At 33.7% G+C, this 18944-nt stretch overlaps 1 protein-coding gene across 3 annotated transcripts in view; it reads right to left on the bottom strand.

The window, feature by feature from the left end:
• NCAM2 (neural cell adhesion molecule 2) overlaps window positions 1–18944 on the bottom strand; it is a 561362-nt gene that overhangs the window by 161242 nt on the left and 381176 nt on the right. For all 3 annotated transcript variants that reach the window (XM_007966565.3, XM_007966576.3, XM_037982819.2), the window contains exon 9: window positions 9067–9217. In XM_007966565.3, the coding sequence (XP_007964756.1) occupies window positions 9067–9217 (151 nt within the window). The remainder of the gene's footprint in view (window positions 1–9066; window positions 9218–18944) is intronic.

Genomic DNA, 18944 nt, shown 5'->3' on the forward strand with positions numbered 1-18944 from the left:
CATCAGAGAATACTATAAACACCTCTAGGCAAATAAACTAGAAAATCTAGAAGAAATGGATAATTTCCTGGACACTTACACTCTCCCAAGACTAAACTAGGAAGAAGTTGAATCCCTGAATAGACCAATAGCAGGCTCTGAAATTGAGGCAATAATTAATAGCCTACCAACCAAAAACAGTCCAGGACCAGATGGATTCACAGCCGAATTCTACCAGAGGTACAAGGAGGAGCTGGTATCATTCCTTCTGAAACTATTGCAATCAATAAGAAAAAGAGGGAATCCTCCCTAACTCATTTTATGAGGCCAACATCATCCTGATACCAAAGCCTGGCAGAGACACAACAAAAAAAGAGAATTTTAGACCAATATCCCTGACGAACATCGATGCAAAAATCCTCAATAAAATACTGGCAAACCGGATCCAGCAGCACATCAAAAAGCTTATCCACCATGATCAAGTGGGCATTATCCCTGGGATACAAGACTGGTTCAACATTTGCAAATCAATAAACATAATCCAGCATATAAACAGAACCAAAGACAAAAACCACATGATTATCTCAATAGATGCAGAAAAGGCCTTTGACAAAATTCAACAGCCCTTCATGCTAAAAAACTCTCAATAAATTCGGGATTGATGGAACATATCTCAAAATAATAAGAGTTATTTATGACAAACCCACAGCCAATATCTTACTGAATGGGCAAAAACTGGAAGCATTCCCTTTGAAAACTGGCACAAGACAGGGATGCCCTCTCTCACCACTCCTATTCAACATAGTGTTAGAAGTTCTGGCTAGGACAATCAGGCAAGAGAAAGAAATCAAGGATATTCAGTTAGGAAAAGAAGAAGTCAAATTGTCCCTGTTTGCAGATGACATGATTGTATGTTTAGAAAAGCCCATCATCTCAGCCCAAAATCTCCTTAAGCTGATAAGCAACTTCAGCAAAGTCTCAGGATACAAAATCAATGTGCAAAAATCACAAGCATTCTTATACACCAGTAACAGACAAACAGAGAGCCAAATCATGAGTGAACTTCCACTCACAATTGCTTCAAAGAGAATACAATACCTAGGAATCCAACTTACAAGGGATGTAAAGGACCTCTTCAAGGAGAACTACAAACCACTGCTCAGTGAAATAAAAGAGGACGCAAACAAATGGAAGAACATACCATGCTCATGGATAGGAAGAATCAATATCATGAAAATGGCCACACTGCCCAAGGTAATTTATAGATTCAATGCCATCCCCATCAAGCTACCTATGAGTTTCTTCATAGAATTGGAAAAAACTCCTTTAAAGTTCATATGGAACCAAAAAGGAGCCCGCATCGCAAAGACAATCCTAAGTCAAAAGAACAAAGCTGGAGGCATCACGCTACCTGACTTCAAACTATACTACAAGGCTATAGTAACCAAAACAGCATGGTACGGTACCAAAACAGAGATATATACCAATGGATCAGAACAGAGTCCTCAGAAATAATACCACACATCTACAGCCATCTGATCTTTGACAAACCTGAGAGAAACAAGAAATGGGGAAAGGATTCCCTATTTAATAAATGGTGCTGGGAAAATTGGCTAGCCATAAGTAGAAAGCTGAAACTGGATCCTTTCCTTACTCCTTATACGAAAATTAATTCAAGATGGATTAGAGACTTAAATGTTAGACCTAATACCATAAAAATCCTAGAGGAAAACCTAGGTAGTACCATTCAGGACATAGGCATGGGCAAAGACTTCATGTCTAAAACACAAAAAGCAACGGCAGCAAAAGCCAAAATTGACAAATGGGATCTCATGAAACTAAAGAGCTTCTGCACAGCAAAAGAAACTACCATCAGAGTGAACAGGCAACCTACAGAATGGGAGAAAATTTTTGCAATCTACTCATCTGACAAAGGGCTAATATCCAGAACCTACAAAGAACTCAAACAAATTTACAAGAAAAAAACAACCCCATCAAAAAGTGGGCAAAGGATATGAACAGACAGTTCTCAAAAGAAGACATTCATACAGCCAACAGACACATGAAAAAATGCTCATCATCACTGGCCATCAGAGAAATGCAAATCAAAACCACAATGAGATACCATCTCACACCAGTTAGAATGGCGATCATTCAAAAGTCAGGAAACAACAGGTGCTGGAGAGGATGTGGAGAAATAGGAACACTTTTACACTGTTGGTGGGATTGTAAACTAGTTCAATCATTATGGAAAACAGTATGGCGATTCCTCAAGGATCTAGGACTAGATGTACCATATGACCCAGCCATCCCATTACTGGGTATATACCCAAAGGATTATAAATCATGCTGCTATAAAGACACATGCACACGTATGTTTATTGTGGCACTATTCAGAATAGCAAAGACTTGGAATCAACCCAAATGTCCATCAGTGACAGACTGGATTAAGGAAATGTGGCACATATACACCATGGAATACTATGCAGCCATAAAAAAGGATGAGTTTGTGTCCTTTGTAAGGTCATGGATGCAGCTGGAAACCATCATTCTTAGCAAACTATCACAAGAACAGAAAACCAAACACCGCATGTTCTCATTCATAGGTGGGAACTGAACAATGAGATCACTTGGACTCGGGAAGGGGAACATCACACACCGGGGCCTATCATGGCGAGGGGGGAGGGGGAGGGATTGCATTGGGAGTTATACCTGATGTAAATGATGAGTTGATGGGTACTGATGAGTTGATGGGTGCAGCACAGCAACATGGCACAAGTATACATACGTAACAAACCTGCACGTTATGCACATGTACCCTAGAACTCAAAGTATAATAATAATAAAAAGAAAAGACAGTAAGTTTGTTTTATTATACAACTAAGTCTTTTGTAATTGATTACAGCAGCAACAGGAAAGTAACACAACACACAAAGTATAAATGTGTATGTGCCTCATTGTAAGCCTCCAAATACATAATGCAAAGATCAACAAAAGGGAGAAAAAATAGTTCGCAGTCGTGGTAGAAGAGTTTAATACCTCTTAATGTGATAGAAGAGCTATATTCAAAATTTAGTAAGGACAGAAGTTTAAAACAATGCTGTGATGGTTAATACTGAGGGTCACCTTGATTGGATTGAAGGATGCAAAGTATTGATCTTGGGTGTGTCTGTGAGGGTGTTGCCAAAGGAGATTAACATTTGAGTCAGTGGACTGGGAGAGGCAGACCCACCCTTAATCTGGGTTGGCACCATCTAATCAGCTGCCAGTATGGCCAGAATATAAAGCAGGCAGAAAAACGTGAAAAGACTAGACTGGCCTAGCCCTCAGCCTACATCTTTCTTCCATGCTGGATGCCTCATGTCCTCGAACATCGGACTCCAAGTTCTTCAGCTATGGAACTCGGACTGGCTTTCTTGGTCCTCAGCCTGCAGATGGCTTATTGTGGCACCCTGTGATGGTATGAGTTAATATTCCTTAATAAACTCATATATATATGAGTTTATTATATATATATATATAAATTCTGTAATATATTGTGTATATATAATTTATATAATATATATAATTATATATATATATATATATATATATAAAAATTCTGTCCCTCTGAGGAACCCTGACTAGTACAAATACCATAATTTACCTTGATCTAACTGACATTAAAACACAACAACTACAGAATATATGTACTTTTCAAGTACAATCGTCTATTCACCAAATAGTATGGTTGGATATAAATCAGATCTTAATACATATAAAAATAAAAAATAAAGTGCTTTCTGAGCACAACTGAACTAAATTAGAGCTCAATAACAGCAAAATATCAAGGAAAAATCCAAATATCGGAAAGTTAAACAGATTCTTATACATAGCTATGAGCCAAAGATGAAATTAAAAGGAAAATTATATTTTTAATTGAATCATAACAAAAATAGAACATACTACAATACTGGGGGATTCAGTTAAAGCACTGCTTAGTGAAAATTTGGAGTTACGTGATTCTATTAGAAAATAAGAATTATTTAAAATACTATACTAAGATTCCACCTAAAAATCTACAACAAGTGAAAGGTGAATTCAAAATACATAGAAGAAAGGAAATAATGAAGATAAAGCTGGAATCATCAAACTGGAAAACAGACAGATTACAGAAAATATGAATTAACAAAATGGAAAACTAATACTCTGAAATGATCAACAATTTTGTCAAACTCTTAGCTAGAAAAAGAAAAGTCCTTTCTATTAACCAGTGCTTGATCAACTAGACATAAACATGGAAAAACAATGAATACCTACTCCACAAAAATTAAATCAAAATGAATCACAGCCCTAAGGTAAAACCAAAATCTACAAAACTTTTAAAAAGAAAGCATAGACATAAATTGTCATGGCCTTAAATTAAACAATAATTTTTTCAGAAAAAAACACTAATAGTATAACATGTAAAAAAGTCCAGTCCGATAAATTTAATAAACTAGACTACCGCAAAATTATAATTCTTTGCTTTTGAAAATTCGAACTTAAGAAATCAAAGAAAAATATTTATTCCACAGAATAGTACTTATATATCCACACAATCTTCAAAAATCTTCGCAGAGGTTTTTTGTCATAGTAGTCAATAACTAAAAACACATAAAATGTCCATCAATAGGTACTAGATACACAAACTCTGTTATATCTGTATGATGTAACAACAGGAACAAGTAGTATAAATTACTGATGAACACATCCACATGCCAATGTCTGCCAGCTGTGAAAGCTCAGCAGAGACAATTCCAATAATGTGAGAAAATATGTGCAACCCACACATCTGATAAAGGGTTAATATCTGAAATATACAAAGAACTCAAACAAATCAATATCAAGAAAACAACCTGATTTTAAAATGGGCAAATGATCTTTAACTGATATTTCTCAAAAGAAGACATACAAATGGCCGGCAAGTACATAAAAAAGTGCCCAGCATCACTACTCATTAGGGGAATGCAAATTAAAACCACAGTGAGAAATCACTTCATGAGAATGGCCTTATTGAAAGAGATGAACAATAACAAGTATTGAAGAGGAAGTAGATAAAAAGGAACACTCTTGTTGGGAATGTAAATTAGCACGGCCATCATAGAAAATGGTATAAAAGTTCCTCCCAAAAAGAAAATGAGAACCACTGTATAATTCAGGAATCCTTTGTCTGGGTTTATATCCAAAGGAAAAGAAATCTGTACCTGGTAGAGGTGTCTGCAGTCCCATGTTCATGACAGTATTATTCACAACAGCCTAGATATGGAATCAACCTAAACATCCATCAGTAACAAAAGGATAAAGGAAATGTGGTATAGATACAGAGTGGAATACTATTGAGCATATAAAAAATGATAAATCTTGTCATTTGCACAACACGGATGAATCTAGAGGACATCGTGTTTACTGAAATAAGCCAGACACAGAAAGACAACTACCTCATAATCTTAACTGTGGAAGCTTATAAAGTTTAACTCACAGAAACAGAGAGTAAAATTATGTCAGCAGAGGCTGGGGTGGGTGCACGGGGAGGAAGGAAATGGGGTGTTATTGATCAAAGGGGAGACAGGCAGATAGACAGGAGAAATAGGTTTTGAGGGTTATTGCACAGCTGGATCACTACAGTCAATAATAATGTGTTTTTCAAAGTAACTAAGAGTAAATTTTAAATGTCTCACCATAAAAATAATAGGTAGGTGAGGTAATGGATATGTTAATGAGCTTAACTGAATCATTTAACACTACATACATATAACAAAAATCACATTGTACCCCATAAATGCATGCAATTATTGTTTGTCAATCAAAAATAATGTTAATGATATATTTTTAAATGCATCATTTTTGTACATCTTAAATATATACAATTCTTATTTGTGAACTATACCTAAATAAAAGTAAATAAGCATATTTCAAAGACAATAAAATAAATTAAAAATAATACTGCATAATTCCATGTATATCCATTCTTACATGTAAATGTAAACTAAATTATAGTGATCGAAAGTAGGTAAATAGATGCCTAGGGATAATTGTAAAAAGGAGGGACAGATTTTAAAGTGACTTGAGAAAATTCTTGAGGGTGGTGTAAATGTTTATCTTGAAGATTATGATAGATTTGGTGGTGTATACACAGGTCAAAACTCATCATATTTTACATGATACACGGGCTTTTATTGTACTTAAATATATTTGAATAATGTCTTAAAACAGATGATACTTATTTTCCTAATTATCCCCACTCAAGTAGAATAAATTTAAATGTTTCATTTTGGAAAAAAAGGAAAAATAATCAAGTGTTATCAGAGCCATTCAACTCATTTTCAACAATATTTGCAGAAAAATGTTTAGGGAAAACAAAAAGTAGTTACATTTAAACGACAGTTTAATAGTAGGAAAAATATTTTTTTCAAAGTATATTAACCTAGTTACCCTCTAATTAACATGGTGGCAATGATAATCTCAGGGGATATTCAAAGAATTCTCAAAACATCCTTTTACAAATCAAGACCTTTCATCCCTGTTTAAAAAAGATAAACTACATAATTTTCTGGTGAGCTTAAGTCTACACATTTACCTCAGAATAATTAAGCAGAAACATAAACGAATATTTAAACCTATAAAGAAGGAATGCAATGTGATCCAAAGCAACTTGTACTTTGTTAGAAATCAGTCCTTGAAAAATAAAGTATCCAATGTACATTTTTGTGTTAGATATTAATTCATGGTATGAATAGATTACAACAGCAAATAATTCAAATTGTAATATACAGTTGTTTGCTTATACCATTATTTTCTACCTAGCTAAAACCAATAACGAAAAATCTCATGTAATTATATATCAGCATTTTACATTATGTTGATATTTTCTTCATTCTCACTTTGAAATCTAAATACATGCTGCGGTTTAATTTAAACTCCAGTTGATGGTAGACTTCTAATAAAGGCGGAGCTATGTTTTATTCATCTCGGTGTCCATTATCACTGAGCACAAAACCTGAAGCTTAACGTGGACCTAGTGTGGTTTTTAAAACCGTTTTCAATCAAGTTTTACAACATAAACATATAAAAATTATAATCTTAGTTTAGGTTTTCATTTGTTTTATACAAATACCTATGCTGTCATGCATGGACAATAATTCAGAAATCCCAGGGCATCTTTGGAGAATGTGGATACGCTTGAATAAAAGTATCTTTAAATGCTTGAGTATAAATAGCTCCCAAGAGTCTCTTCTTTAAACCCTTTTATTTTATAACTAAGGAAATTGAGGACCCAGGGACACATAACACACTATTAATTAGCATATTAGCTAGTCCTATTATTCTGATACTAGCATATCTCATATGAGCCACTCTGCCTTATTGTGCTTTGAAAATATCAACAGTGCTCATTTCTCATAAACTCTACTTTTCTGTGTACCTGCAACAGAGATTTAGTACTAATCCTACGATATATCAAATGTTTTAAAATATAAATGAAATGCAAAGAAGAAAAGCCCTAAATACAGTTTCATGAAGATAATGTGCTGCCTAGGACTTTTGTAGGACAGTAGAAGAGACCAGGAGGTCTCATATAAATCATATCTTGGCATTCTTAAGGTTTTCTTTTGTTCATTTAGATTCACATTTTAAAAAATCATAAAGTAAATTTGGGGTTAAAAATACAAATTTTAATTAAAAATATAACAAATGTACTGTAAATGTGTAAAGTATTTACAATTTGCTAATGATGTTGTTGATCTGAAAAAGAAATATACTGTAATAATGGGAAAAAAGCAGAAAAAACTCTTGGGGGAAAAAGCTAAATAAGTTATTGGCATCACTTCCTCCTTTGTGTGTTCTCAATATTATCAATGCTTTTCGTTTTTCTGTTTTTTAGAAAGTGTGATGGAGATAAAGTGCCTTTCTTAGAAGCTGCCTAATATCAGCAAATGAAGTCAGTAATTTGTGTCAGAATGAAGTTGCCTTCTATTGTTGACTACCTTTCATAATCCTTTTTTCCTTTAGAAGTTTCTGATTGGTTTTTCCATGAATTACTTGACATGCACAGTCTATAAAAATGTAAAATAATATGGATAACTTATGTGTATTCTTGAGAAAATATTTTCTTTCTGAAGGCATTCTTGATAAGAGAATGCATCTTGTTTCACAGTTACCATTGCATTCTATCAATATTAATGTACTAGACATGCTCCAATAGAAATACTTTGTCAATAAGAATATCTCATACATTCCACTAAGAACAGCTATGTCCTTTCAAGCATCAGAGACTTTCCAATATTGATGCTTCATAAATATTTATTGAGAACGATGTTAAGTTTCTTCCTTTTTAAATAGCATGTATACTAAATTATTTTTAAATTCCATGCAGTGACCAGAGGGGTTTTGTGAAAGCTTGACTTACATTAGCCCTCGCATTTCCCAAATCTCACAGTTATGTATATTTTTAAATTTATTTTAAAAACTATCCTCATCATGGTCTTTTCTTCCAGACAGAAAATAAACACTATTTTGATAAGATATCATATGAGTACATTTCACTGCATTTAAAATACTATTTATAGTTTCTGAAAATGTAAAATAGCGTAACAATTTGAATAAGATATGTAAACACTACATATTTGAGACATAATCATAAATATTATAAAGAAATAAAAAAATCTAAAGTGATACTGACCAATTACTGATAATTAATATTTTTCAGTTTATATTGTGTTTTGAGTTCAGAGTTGCAAAAAAAGAAAGTCACCAGTTTCAGAAAAAGCAGTATCAAAATGATGAAATATACAGCACTGTGGAATGTCTCGTAATATCCACTAGATGTCTCCAATAACTGACTGATTGATTTCCCTATATTTTCTCTAAAGCTATGCATTAAATACTGAAACATGAACTACATATATATTCTGGTTTTCCTCTAAAAATCATATTTTAGATATGCATTAAAGCTATGCATTAAATACTGAAACATGAACTACATATATATTTTGATTTTCCTCTAAAAATCCTATTTTTTCAAAGCTCACAAAGTTCTTTTAATGAAAATACAAAAGGAAAGCAACTTACATTCAATATCAAGGTACATGCTCTTTTGGTGCCCTCCAATTCTACTTGCAGCTTCACAGTCATATCTCCCTGAATCTGACAACTTCACATCTTTAATATGCAGTGACGAGCTTCCATGCTGCCCTTTGACTTCGATACGGCCGTCTGGGCTCTGTTTACATCGATTCAGGAAAAAGAAAGATTTTATGCTTGTGAGTGCAAAATGGTGACCAAACATATAACATTATGTTACTTCCTATGTTTCTCTGGCAAACAGAGAAAAGAAACCATTCCTGATGTAGAAAGTATTTCTTGTATAGCTAAGAATAAGTTTTTTTTAAAAAGCACACTTTTTACATTCTCATAGCTTCATGAAGGTTTCATGTACCCTGGCTGTATAATGATAAAAAGCATTTCAGTGACTCCAAATAAAACCCAATCACTCAGCCTGATGTTTAAAGACCTCTCATGTGGTATCACCTTTCTGTCCAAGTGCACTTTACAATTTAGATGTCATCAATTCCAATTATTTTGAATTACTTGTACTCTCCACAATATCCTGTGCTTTGAATAAATACTCTTCACAGATCTGTTTTACACTTTTTCCCTTTTCTTCTCTCTGTATTTACATGGCAACATCCTACTTTCCTTTGAGTTACTGGCAAATTTTCATATTATATTAAAAATAGTTCCTGATTGCCTAAATAAATAATTATGACTTATTTGAACTACATACTTTTCTTGGAATAAATTGCTTTTACTCAAGTCTTGTTGGAACTTCAGATTTCATCCCATAGTGTGATAGTATAGTTGAATAAATGTGAGAAAATATTTATGGTACTTCATGTAAAAGTCATTTAAACTTCTAGGACAGAAACATTATATTCCAATATTTTTAGAAAGCAAATTATGTTATAGTAAAATTTACATGCAGTTGCGTAAAGAAAATGTACTCCTGCAGCTATTATTTACTATGGGTTAAACATTTGTACTTAATTAACTTTATTGGAATATAACAACGAAATACATTATTAACAATGCAAAGCAAATTATTCATTTTTATAAAGAAAATGTAATTATTTCACAGTCTTGAAAAGTAAATTTTAAAGTTACATGATCTTCGCTTGAAAATAAACATGTTCTCTTGTAATTACCTGTTATACATGATAAGGTTTTGACTTGTGAAAAACTACTGGTGTATATAGATGTTATCAGTACAAATGCTGGCATTTAAAAGTTATTATCAATATACCTGAAATTATTAACTTAAATTCTGGAAAAACAGGCACTTTGCCCAAGTGTGTGATTCCTAGGAAAATTAGAAGCCATTCTCAGAATCACCATTGGCTCTGTAATGATGCGCAATATGCATTTGAGTCAAATACTTGCAGTAAAAGTCCAGGGTCATTTTTTTTTTTTTCCCCGTTTCTGACATTCTAAAGGACATGTCTCTCTTTGTGCTACAGAAACACATTACAAATATCAGAAAGAAAATTCATTTATATCTTGGCTCTGATTCAACACCTACTGAAGATTCATTTAAGGCATCTGATCCTTGATTGAGACAGGTTAATGGGCATCTTAGCTGTCTGTCTAGTATTTCCAGGTTCTATCACTGAATTAAGTAAGATGATTAGAAAGCAAAGTGTCTGACTGTACATTATTATTCCATCCTTTAAAAAACGCACCCTCTGAAATTTGATTTGATGTTATGTTCTTTGCCTTTCTAGAAGGTCAATTTAAGAACTGCTTACTTAAACGGTATTTCAATATTTTAAAAATATGATTATTTTTAGAGTTTATTGCCCTTTCAAAAATCCATTAATCAAATATCTATGTGATAACCACTTCCTGAGTTTATTTCCAACATAAAGGTTTTGTTGACTATTTTAATTGTCAAACAATTGAAATTATATAATGTGTCATGTTTATAGGTTATTTTTTGTGACCTCACCTGACTAGACATTTATTGCCAAATTTAGAATCTGATTATAGCTCACAGCATATCTGAGGTGGCCAGTATTACAGAACTTTCTTTTCTTTTCACTGTGTCATGGAACATTTTTAGAACCATTAACTCCTTTGGCCTTTTGGGAGATTGATGGATCATGTCACTTAACCATTCAACAATTATTTTGTGTCAGTGTGTGTGTGTGTTTGTGTGCATGCGCACATGCATTTTACAATAAGCAGCCAGGCACTGGAATGCAGCGCTGAGTAAACTGTAATAGTTTATATCCTTGGTGGCATTAAAGTTAAACAAATAAAATAGATACTAATTTTACAGTACAATACAAATAAATGTGAAAAGTACCACATAGGCAAACTGTATCTTTCTAGGAGTAAGTGGAGGAATGGGGTAGGTATGTTTCCTGATAAACCAAAGTGTGGATTGTGATCTGTAAATAGTGAAAGAAGGGTGGTGTTGAGAAAAGGAATTCCAGGCAGATGCCCTAAGACTTAAGAAACCTGATGTAAATGACGAGTTGATGGGTGCTGACGAGTTGATGGGTGCAGCACAGCAACATGGCACAAGTATACATATGTAACAAACCTGCACGTTATGCACATGTACCCTAGAACTTAAAGTATAATAATAATAAAAAATAAATAAATAAAAAAGAAAGAAGTGAGAGAAGCAAGAATATGCACAGAAGAGAGTGGCGTCATGCGGTTCTCCTGATGATGGACAGACAAATAGGGACCACAGGCAGAACCCAAGATCAATGCAGATCCACAAAAGAATATGCACCCCAGGTGGACCCCTGCTTTAGATATTCTGTTTGCCTCATTTCTAATGACATTATTTCTCTGATGAGTAAGTAAACTGAACTTCGAATACTTTGAGGTAAAGACAATGCATAACTGCTAAATATGTAGACAGAAAAACCAACACTCTCCAAAAGTTATTAGAATTAATTTATCCAAACTACCTTCTCAAAATTGTTTTAATATTATATCACATCTACCAGTTTCTACAGTCATAATAAGAATTTTAAACAGAAATACTGTTTTCCCTCCCTGTAAGACTCTTCTATCTACTACTAGCAATAATGATATTTCCTCTGGGTTTGCTCCTAGTTTTCTAATCTTCTTCTTATTTCAATTTCATGAGCTGACCTCTTGTATAATTACCCTTTCTCCTAGCAGTGTAAATGATGTCAGAAAGATAAATATATGCAATCAAAGTTCTTCACTTTGGTAGTTTCCTTATTAGGTCCTGGTGTCTTCCTCTTTTATTTGATAATAAAATCAAAAATTTATTCAACAAATAGGAATTGAATGTAATAATGATAAAAGGCAATACATACCTATGACAAATTATACTTGTCAGACAACATCCAAAAAGCTTTACATTTACTAGTCTATTTAACCTCCATGATATCACTATGAGGTTGAGGCTAGTATCTCCATTTTAAGATTAGGAAATTGAGACACAGAAATATTCACTAACTAGCCCACGTCCCACAGCTCATAAGCTTTAGCAGCTGAATGCCCAGGTTGTCTGGCCCTGGAGTTCATGTTTAATTATTTTTGATATATGATTTACCACCTGAGTAACAACTGTGAGGCTGCTGAACTATGTATGTATCGCAGCTATGTAACAGACACTTAGCTGGGTTCTGGGGCTAGAAATATGCTTGCATTCAAATGGAAAAGTGGACATTTTTTGCCTACTAAATGTGTTTATTTCATTAGTGGTTTTTGTAATTTTTATTTTTAAAATAGGTGATTCAATTTAAAATGAGGATTTCAAACACCAAAACATGCCAATAAGATATTGTAAACATGTGATGGCATGTACAATATTTGGTTTCAAAAATTAGACACAAAACATTTATTTTCGATGCTTTAATGGGAATCAATAAAGTAGCATGTTTACTTTTACATATATAAAAAAGAAAAATGGATAAGAAAAGCAAAGCCCTTGGTCTCTCAGCTCATAAGGATCAGAGGAAAAAATTACAAATTATAATGCATGCTGATATAGATGACATTCAGAAAGGAAACCTAATTTGGTAGACAAAGGTGAGGAAGAGTTTCTTGTAGGTATTTATGTCAAATGGAAGGACAAGTCATGATGATAAGTCAGGAACTGTACTGGCTATGGAATTTTAAAGGTCAACTGCAAAATTAAACATGGGGATTTCTATTCAAAATCTATTAAAATGTCATATATTAGCCTAAACTTGGAGTCCTTCAGAGTGTGGAACCTGTGCAGTTGCACAGACTGTACCCCTCCAAAGTCAGTCCTCCCCAAGAAAAAAGTAAGAAAAGTAGGATTAAAATGGGAACCACGTGGGCTTGAACTTGAAGGGGAAAAATGCTGCATTGAAAGAATTTAAAGGAGCTCACTGGAGCTATCAAATTAAATAAGAAGTGGAAGGGGTAAGATATGAAAGAGTTAGAGAAACAAACAAGACTACAATAAGAAGTACCAAAGCCAAAGAAAGACTAGTAATATCAAGAGAAGATGCAGAAAATCATTAGCCACCAAGGACATTTAAATCAAAACCATGATACTACTTTGCATTCACTGGAGTGGCTATGATGAAAAAGGCAGATAGTTACACATGTTGGCCAGGATGTGAAGAAATTGGCACCCTCATGCGCTGTGAGTGGGAATGTAAAACGGTGCAGATGTTTTGGATAAAATATTTGACGGTTCCTCCAAATGTTAAACAGAGAGTTGCAATTACATTCCACAGATAAATGATGATGTATGTCCACACAACAACTTGTACATGAATGCTAATAACAGCATTATTAATAATGCCAAAAAGCATAAACAACTGAAATGCCTATTCACTGGTTCATGGATTGAAACAAACGAGTGGTATATATATATACAAAGGAATATTATTTGACAAAAACAAAAAACAAAACAAAAAAAAAACAAAAACGAAATGAAGTACTCACACATGCTTCAACATGGATGAACCATGAAAATGTTACAGTAAGAGGAAAAAACTGATAACAAAGGGCAAATATTGAATAATTCAATTTCTTTGAAATTTCCAGAATAGGTTGCTTAGGGCAGGCAAGGGAATAGGAGGTGGTGGTGAGGAGATTGGGGGGTGATGACCAAAAGAAGTGATTAGATGATCCAAAATTGATTGTGTTTATGGTTGTACAATTCTAGGAATAAAGGCTTCTAATTGTACAGTTTAATGGGTGAATCGTGTGCTATGTGACTTATATGTAAATAACACTGTGAAAAGGTAAATACCTATTGAAGGTTATTGGGTGTTTTATGAACAATTGGAAAAGGACAGGATAGGTTTTAGGCAGAGGAGTAAGGTAGATGCACTTGTGATTTAAACAGATCACTCACACAGTGGGAAAAATTAAGTAAATTAGAGAGGGTGCTATGGTCTCAATGTTTGTGTCCCCTCAAAGTTCATATGTTGAAATCCTAAGCCCCAGTGTGATGATATTTTTGGAGGTTGGGCCTTTGGGAGTTGATTAGATCATGAGGGTAAAGCCCTTGTTATTAGAATTAGTGACCTATAAAACAGCCCACAGAAAGCAAGCTAGCCCCTTCCACCATATAAGAACACAAGAACAAAACAGCATCTATAACAAAGTGAGCCCTCGGCACACACCAAATCTATCCTGCTAGCACCTTGATTTTGGACTTCCTAGTTTCTAGAACTGTGGGAAATAAATTTCTGTTGTGTGTAAGCCACTTTATGGTATTTTGTTACAGCAGCCCGAAAGACTAAGATGGTGGTGAGGGAGAACAACTGGGAATACATTACACTGATGACATGCTGGGAAAGGCAATGGTAGTGAAAATGGAAAGGAGTGAGTGGATTCCAGAAATATGTTAAGGTGGAATTGATAGTGTTTTTAGTAAATGACCAAATGGGGAAGTGTTGATGAAAGAAAGGAGAAAAGAAACATTTCTAGCATTCTGTCACAGACCCCTTAAGTATAAAATGTTATCTACATTAGATTATTATAGTTATATAAAATTATACTACGGCTGAATGCATTTATGTTTTAATATAAGTACCCATATTTTAATACATGTACACAGTCTATTCCATATTCCATGCTCAATACTTTAAAATGAATATTTAAAATTAAAATATTATGGTAATAAAGCTTTAGTAAAATAAACCTTTTAGATATTTTTATTTTTAAACTTAAAACATGAGACTAGGTGGTTCGAACTGACAGTTGTCAAAATGCTGGTTTTCAAAATGTGACCTGAGTAATTATTTTATTGCACAGGCATCCTACCTACTTTAATGTAATACAATAGTTAGGACCATAAACTGCAGAACCAGAATGGATAGGCTTATATCCTGGATGTGGCACCTATAATCTCTAAAACCTGAGGTTAACTACTTTACTTAGCGGTATCTCAGTTTGCTTTTCTGTATAATGGGTATGATAAGAATATAGATTTCAAAGGATACCTATGCAGATTAAATGAATGAATATTTGTAAAGATTTTAGCATCTGTAAAGCACATAATAAATTGGCTAAATCTACCAATATGCAGATCTAAGCAACAAATAGGAGTTTCATACACCCATCTATTTCATTGTGATTTCCAAAAGCATTCTACATATATTCCATCTCAAAGTAAAGTAATAACTTTCCCATACTCTATTTAATTGACAATGTATTTTGCTGCTAGAGTTTTCTCTTGATCCTGTGAACTATATGCAAATAGTTTATAATATTTGTCCATGGCCAATACATAATATATTTAGTAAAAGACAAAATACAATTAGGACAAAAAACAACTACAGGAAGAGACAATTCCTATAATAAATAATAAAACATTTCACATGACTCCATGTCAAGGCACATTATCAGGATGATGGTTAATATAAAAGCTCAGATTTCACTACCATGTAAAAAATCGATAAAACAAAATTTAAGTTGTACCCCCTAAATCTATAAAAAGAAAAATCACCAAGAGATAAAGAAGCCAAGAAGATAGTCAGATCTAAAATGTACATATTGAGGTAAAATCTACTTTCTTGTCATAAAACTATGAAAAGTGCAAACAGAGATCTGAAAGAATCAGCCAAATTATATTATGAAGCTCTTCCTTTTAAAACTGTATTATAACATGGTCAGAGATGTGGTGATAATTTATGCCACACAATTGAATTCACCCTGTGAACACTGATACCATGTTATTAAACCATACTGCTCTCAAGTCACGCAACTAGTCACCAGTAAGTATTGACTGCATTGTTTCAAGGTTTTGAGGGAGTCATACATCATATGGATCAACTATTTTTAAAATCTAAAATTTAAAATGTTTTGGTATCTAATACAAAGTCAAAATTCCCTACTAGAAAACAGATAAAGTGTGATACTTAAAATGTGTGAATTGGAAGGGCAAAGTATTGATAACCATTGAAGCTGGGTGACATATATATAGGATCTTATCACACTATTCTCTAGTATTTGTCTTCTTTTAAAACTACATTTGGTATTTTATCATGGAAATTTTCAAACATCACACCCCAGATGGGACCTTTTCCTGCAGCCTGTTTCCTGAATTAAGAGAATATGTGGAGCAGAGCAGAACCCAGACTCAAGTCTACAGCATGCTGCTACAGCATACTTAAAAGACACCTACAGATTTTTGTATTGAAAGCTACTGAGATTTTGATGACATTTAATTTGAAGAATTATGACAGCACAAGTGGACTAATACACATATTTAGTGTTGGTTGCTTTAATCCAAGTCTGGTGAGAATTAAATAAGATTAGGCAGGCTCAGTGCTAGGTACTGAGCCGAGCACTGATAAATATTAACAACATGATAAATATTGTTATAATCAGTGATATAATTAATACCCAGTGCCTAAGCAGTATAGTAATCTAGTTGAAATTACAAATGAGAGATTTTTTTTTTTTAAGCAAGAAGCACAATACCCTACAGGAGATGCTACAATATCAGATGATATGCTTGTAACAATGTGTGATGTATAGCACCTATTAAACAAATGTTAACTCTAGTCATTGTGCTTGTCCTTCAGTATGTTTTCACATACATCGCCATAAAACAGTCTATTGTCAAAAAATACACTATGAAGAAATTCAGAATATTTTGGGAACATTACTTCTCTATGCTTCTTGCTTTATCTACCAGGACAAATAAAAGTCCTATTCTGAGCCTTTGTCCACTCCATACTCACAGCATGGAAAAGACACAGATCAGGTCAAATGATATATCCATCTCTTTCCTGCCTAAAACAGGAAACAGTACAAAGCTTTTTCAAAGAACTAAACATACCAATCGACACAGCAATCCCATTACTGGGTATCTACTCCCCCAAGAGGAAATCATAGCACCTGACCTTTAAAAAGATTATGATGCTATGTCTTGATTTTGCTAGTCTTTTTCTGCAGTATCCACTATGCTACTAATCCTATTCAAGGTCTTTTTCAATATCGAAAATGTTGTTCTTTTAATATATAAAAATTTTATTTGAACTGTTTTATATCATCGGCATCTCTCCTTGTTGTGCTTGTCTTTTCTGTATCTTCTAAATACATACGCAGGGCACATAAAAAAATGGATCGGGTAGTGTTCCTGTCTACTGCCATCATCTATGTTATCAGTGGTATGTTTCTATTGATACTCTTTCTGTTTTTCCTTATTATGGGTTTTTTCACCTTCCATATGCCATGATTTTTTATTTTATGTCAGACATTGTAATTGATACATTTTGAGTGCTGTATGTTTTTGTACTCCTTAAGTATGTCCAGTCTCTCTTCTGAGACACTAAGTTACTTGAAAACAATTTTATTCCTTTGAGGTTTGCTTTGAAGCTGGTAGGTGAGTTGGGAACAGCCTTTAGTTTAGGCCTATTACGGCCACACAACCAAAGCGACACTTCTAGCATTTCAGTGGTTCTTTCTATGGCCTTGCATTGTTTCCACACACACAGGCACTAAGCAATAATTAACTGAAATCTCCAACAGAAAGCACTGAAGATCTCCAGAGCTATTTCTCTCTCTCTCTGAAATTCTGTCTTCTTCACAGGACTCTGTTCTTTCTGCTACCCCACTGTGTGAATTCCTGCACACGTTGTCACCCAAACTCAGAACACTGTCTCCTAACAGGGAAAAGAATTGAATGATTCATCCCTGTGCTCCAGCCTGAAACCTCTCTCTAGACCGTAGGTTTCAGTAATAATACAGCTTACATCACATGCTCTTCTTCTCTTGGGGATCGATGTGCTGCCCAACAGATTGTACATTTTGTTTTGTTGTTGCTGAGGATTTTTAAGTTCATCGTGCAAATCAGACTCTACTTCGTCCATTATGGAAGTTCTAAAAAGTATTTTAAATAGGCACTAGTTCCATAATATCAGTGCCATCTAGTGACCACATTTTGTCACCAGTATGAGATTTGTTATGTTATAGAACACGTCATTATTAAAAGCATTGATTTCATTGCACTGATACCAGAAAATTAAAAGTATCTGGCAATATATACATACATATATGTATATTTATATGCAGGTTACACACACACATATTTTCTTTTTAAACAATCACATTATACTAAATACATGTTAACATATCTATGTCATTAGATGTATAAGAAATCTTGTATAACCTATGTGTATAATTATTGTTGTATGTGCTGATATTATTATAGCAAATAAGTGTTTTATTTTGAATATGGAGACATGCTGAATGGTTCATACACTTGATTTGCCATGATGCCTTATAACTACATATTGGGTGAGAAGTTCAAGAAGGGTAAAATATATCCATATTGTGAGCTCTGAATGATCCTCAGGCTGTCTTTCTGCCTAACTCATGTATAATTTATAACATTTATCTTTAAATAAATATGCCTATATTTATTGGAAACATTTTATACAGAACATGAAAGAAACATCAAAACT

The sequence above is a fragment of the Chlorocebus sabaeus genome, chromosome 2 (genome assembly GCF_047675955.1).
Source record: "Chlorocebus sabaeus isolate Y175 chromosome 2, mChlSab1.0.hap1, whole genome shotgun sequence".
NCBI classification, from domain to species: domain Eukaryota; kingdom Metazoa; phylum Chordata; class Mammalia; order Primates; family Cercopithecidae; genus Chlorocebus; species Chlorocebus sabaeus.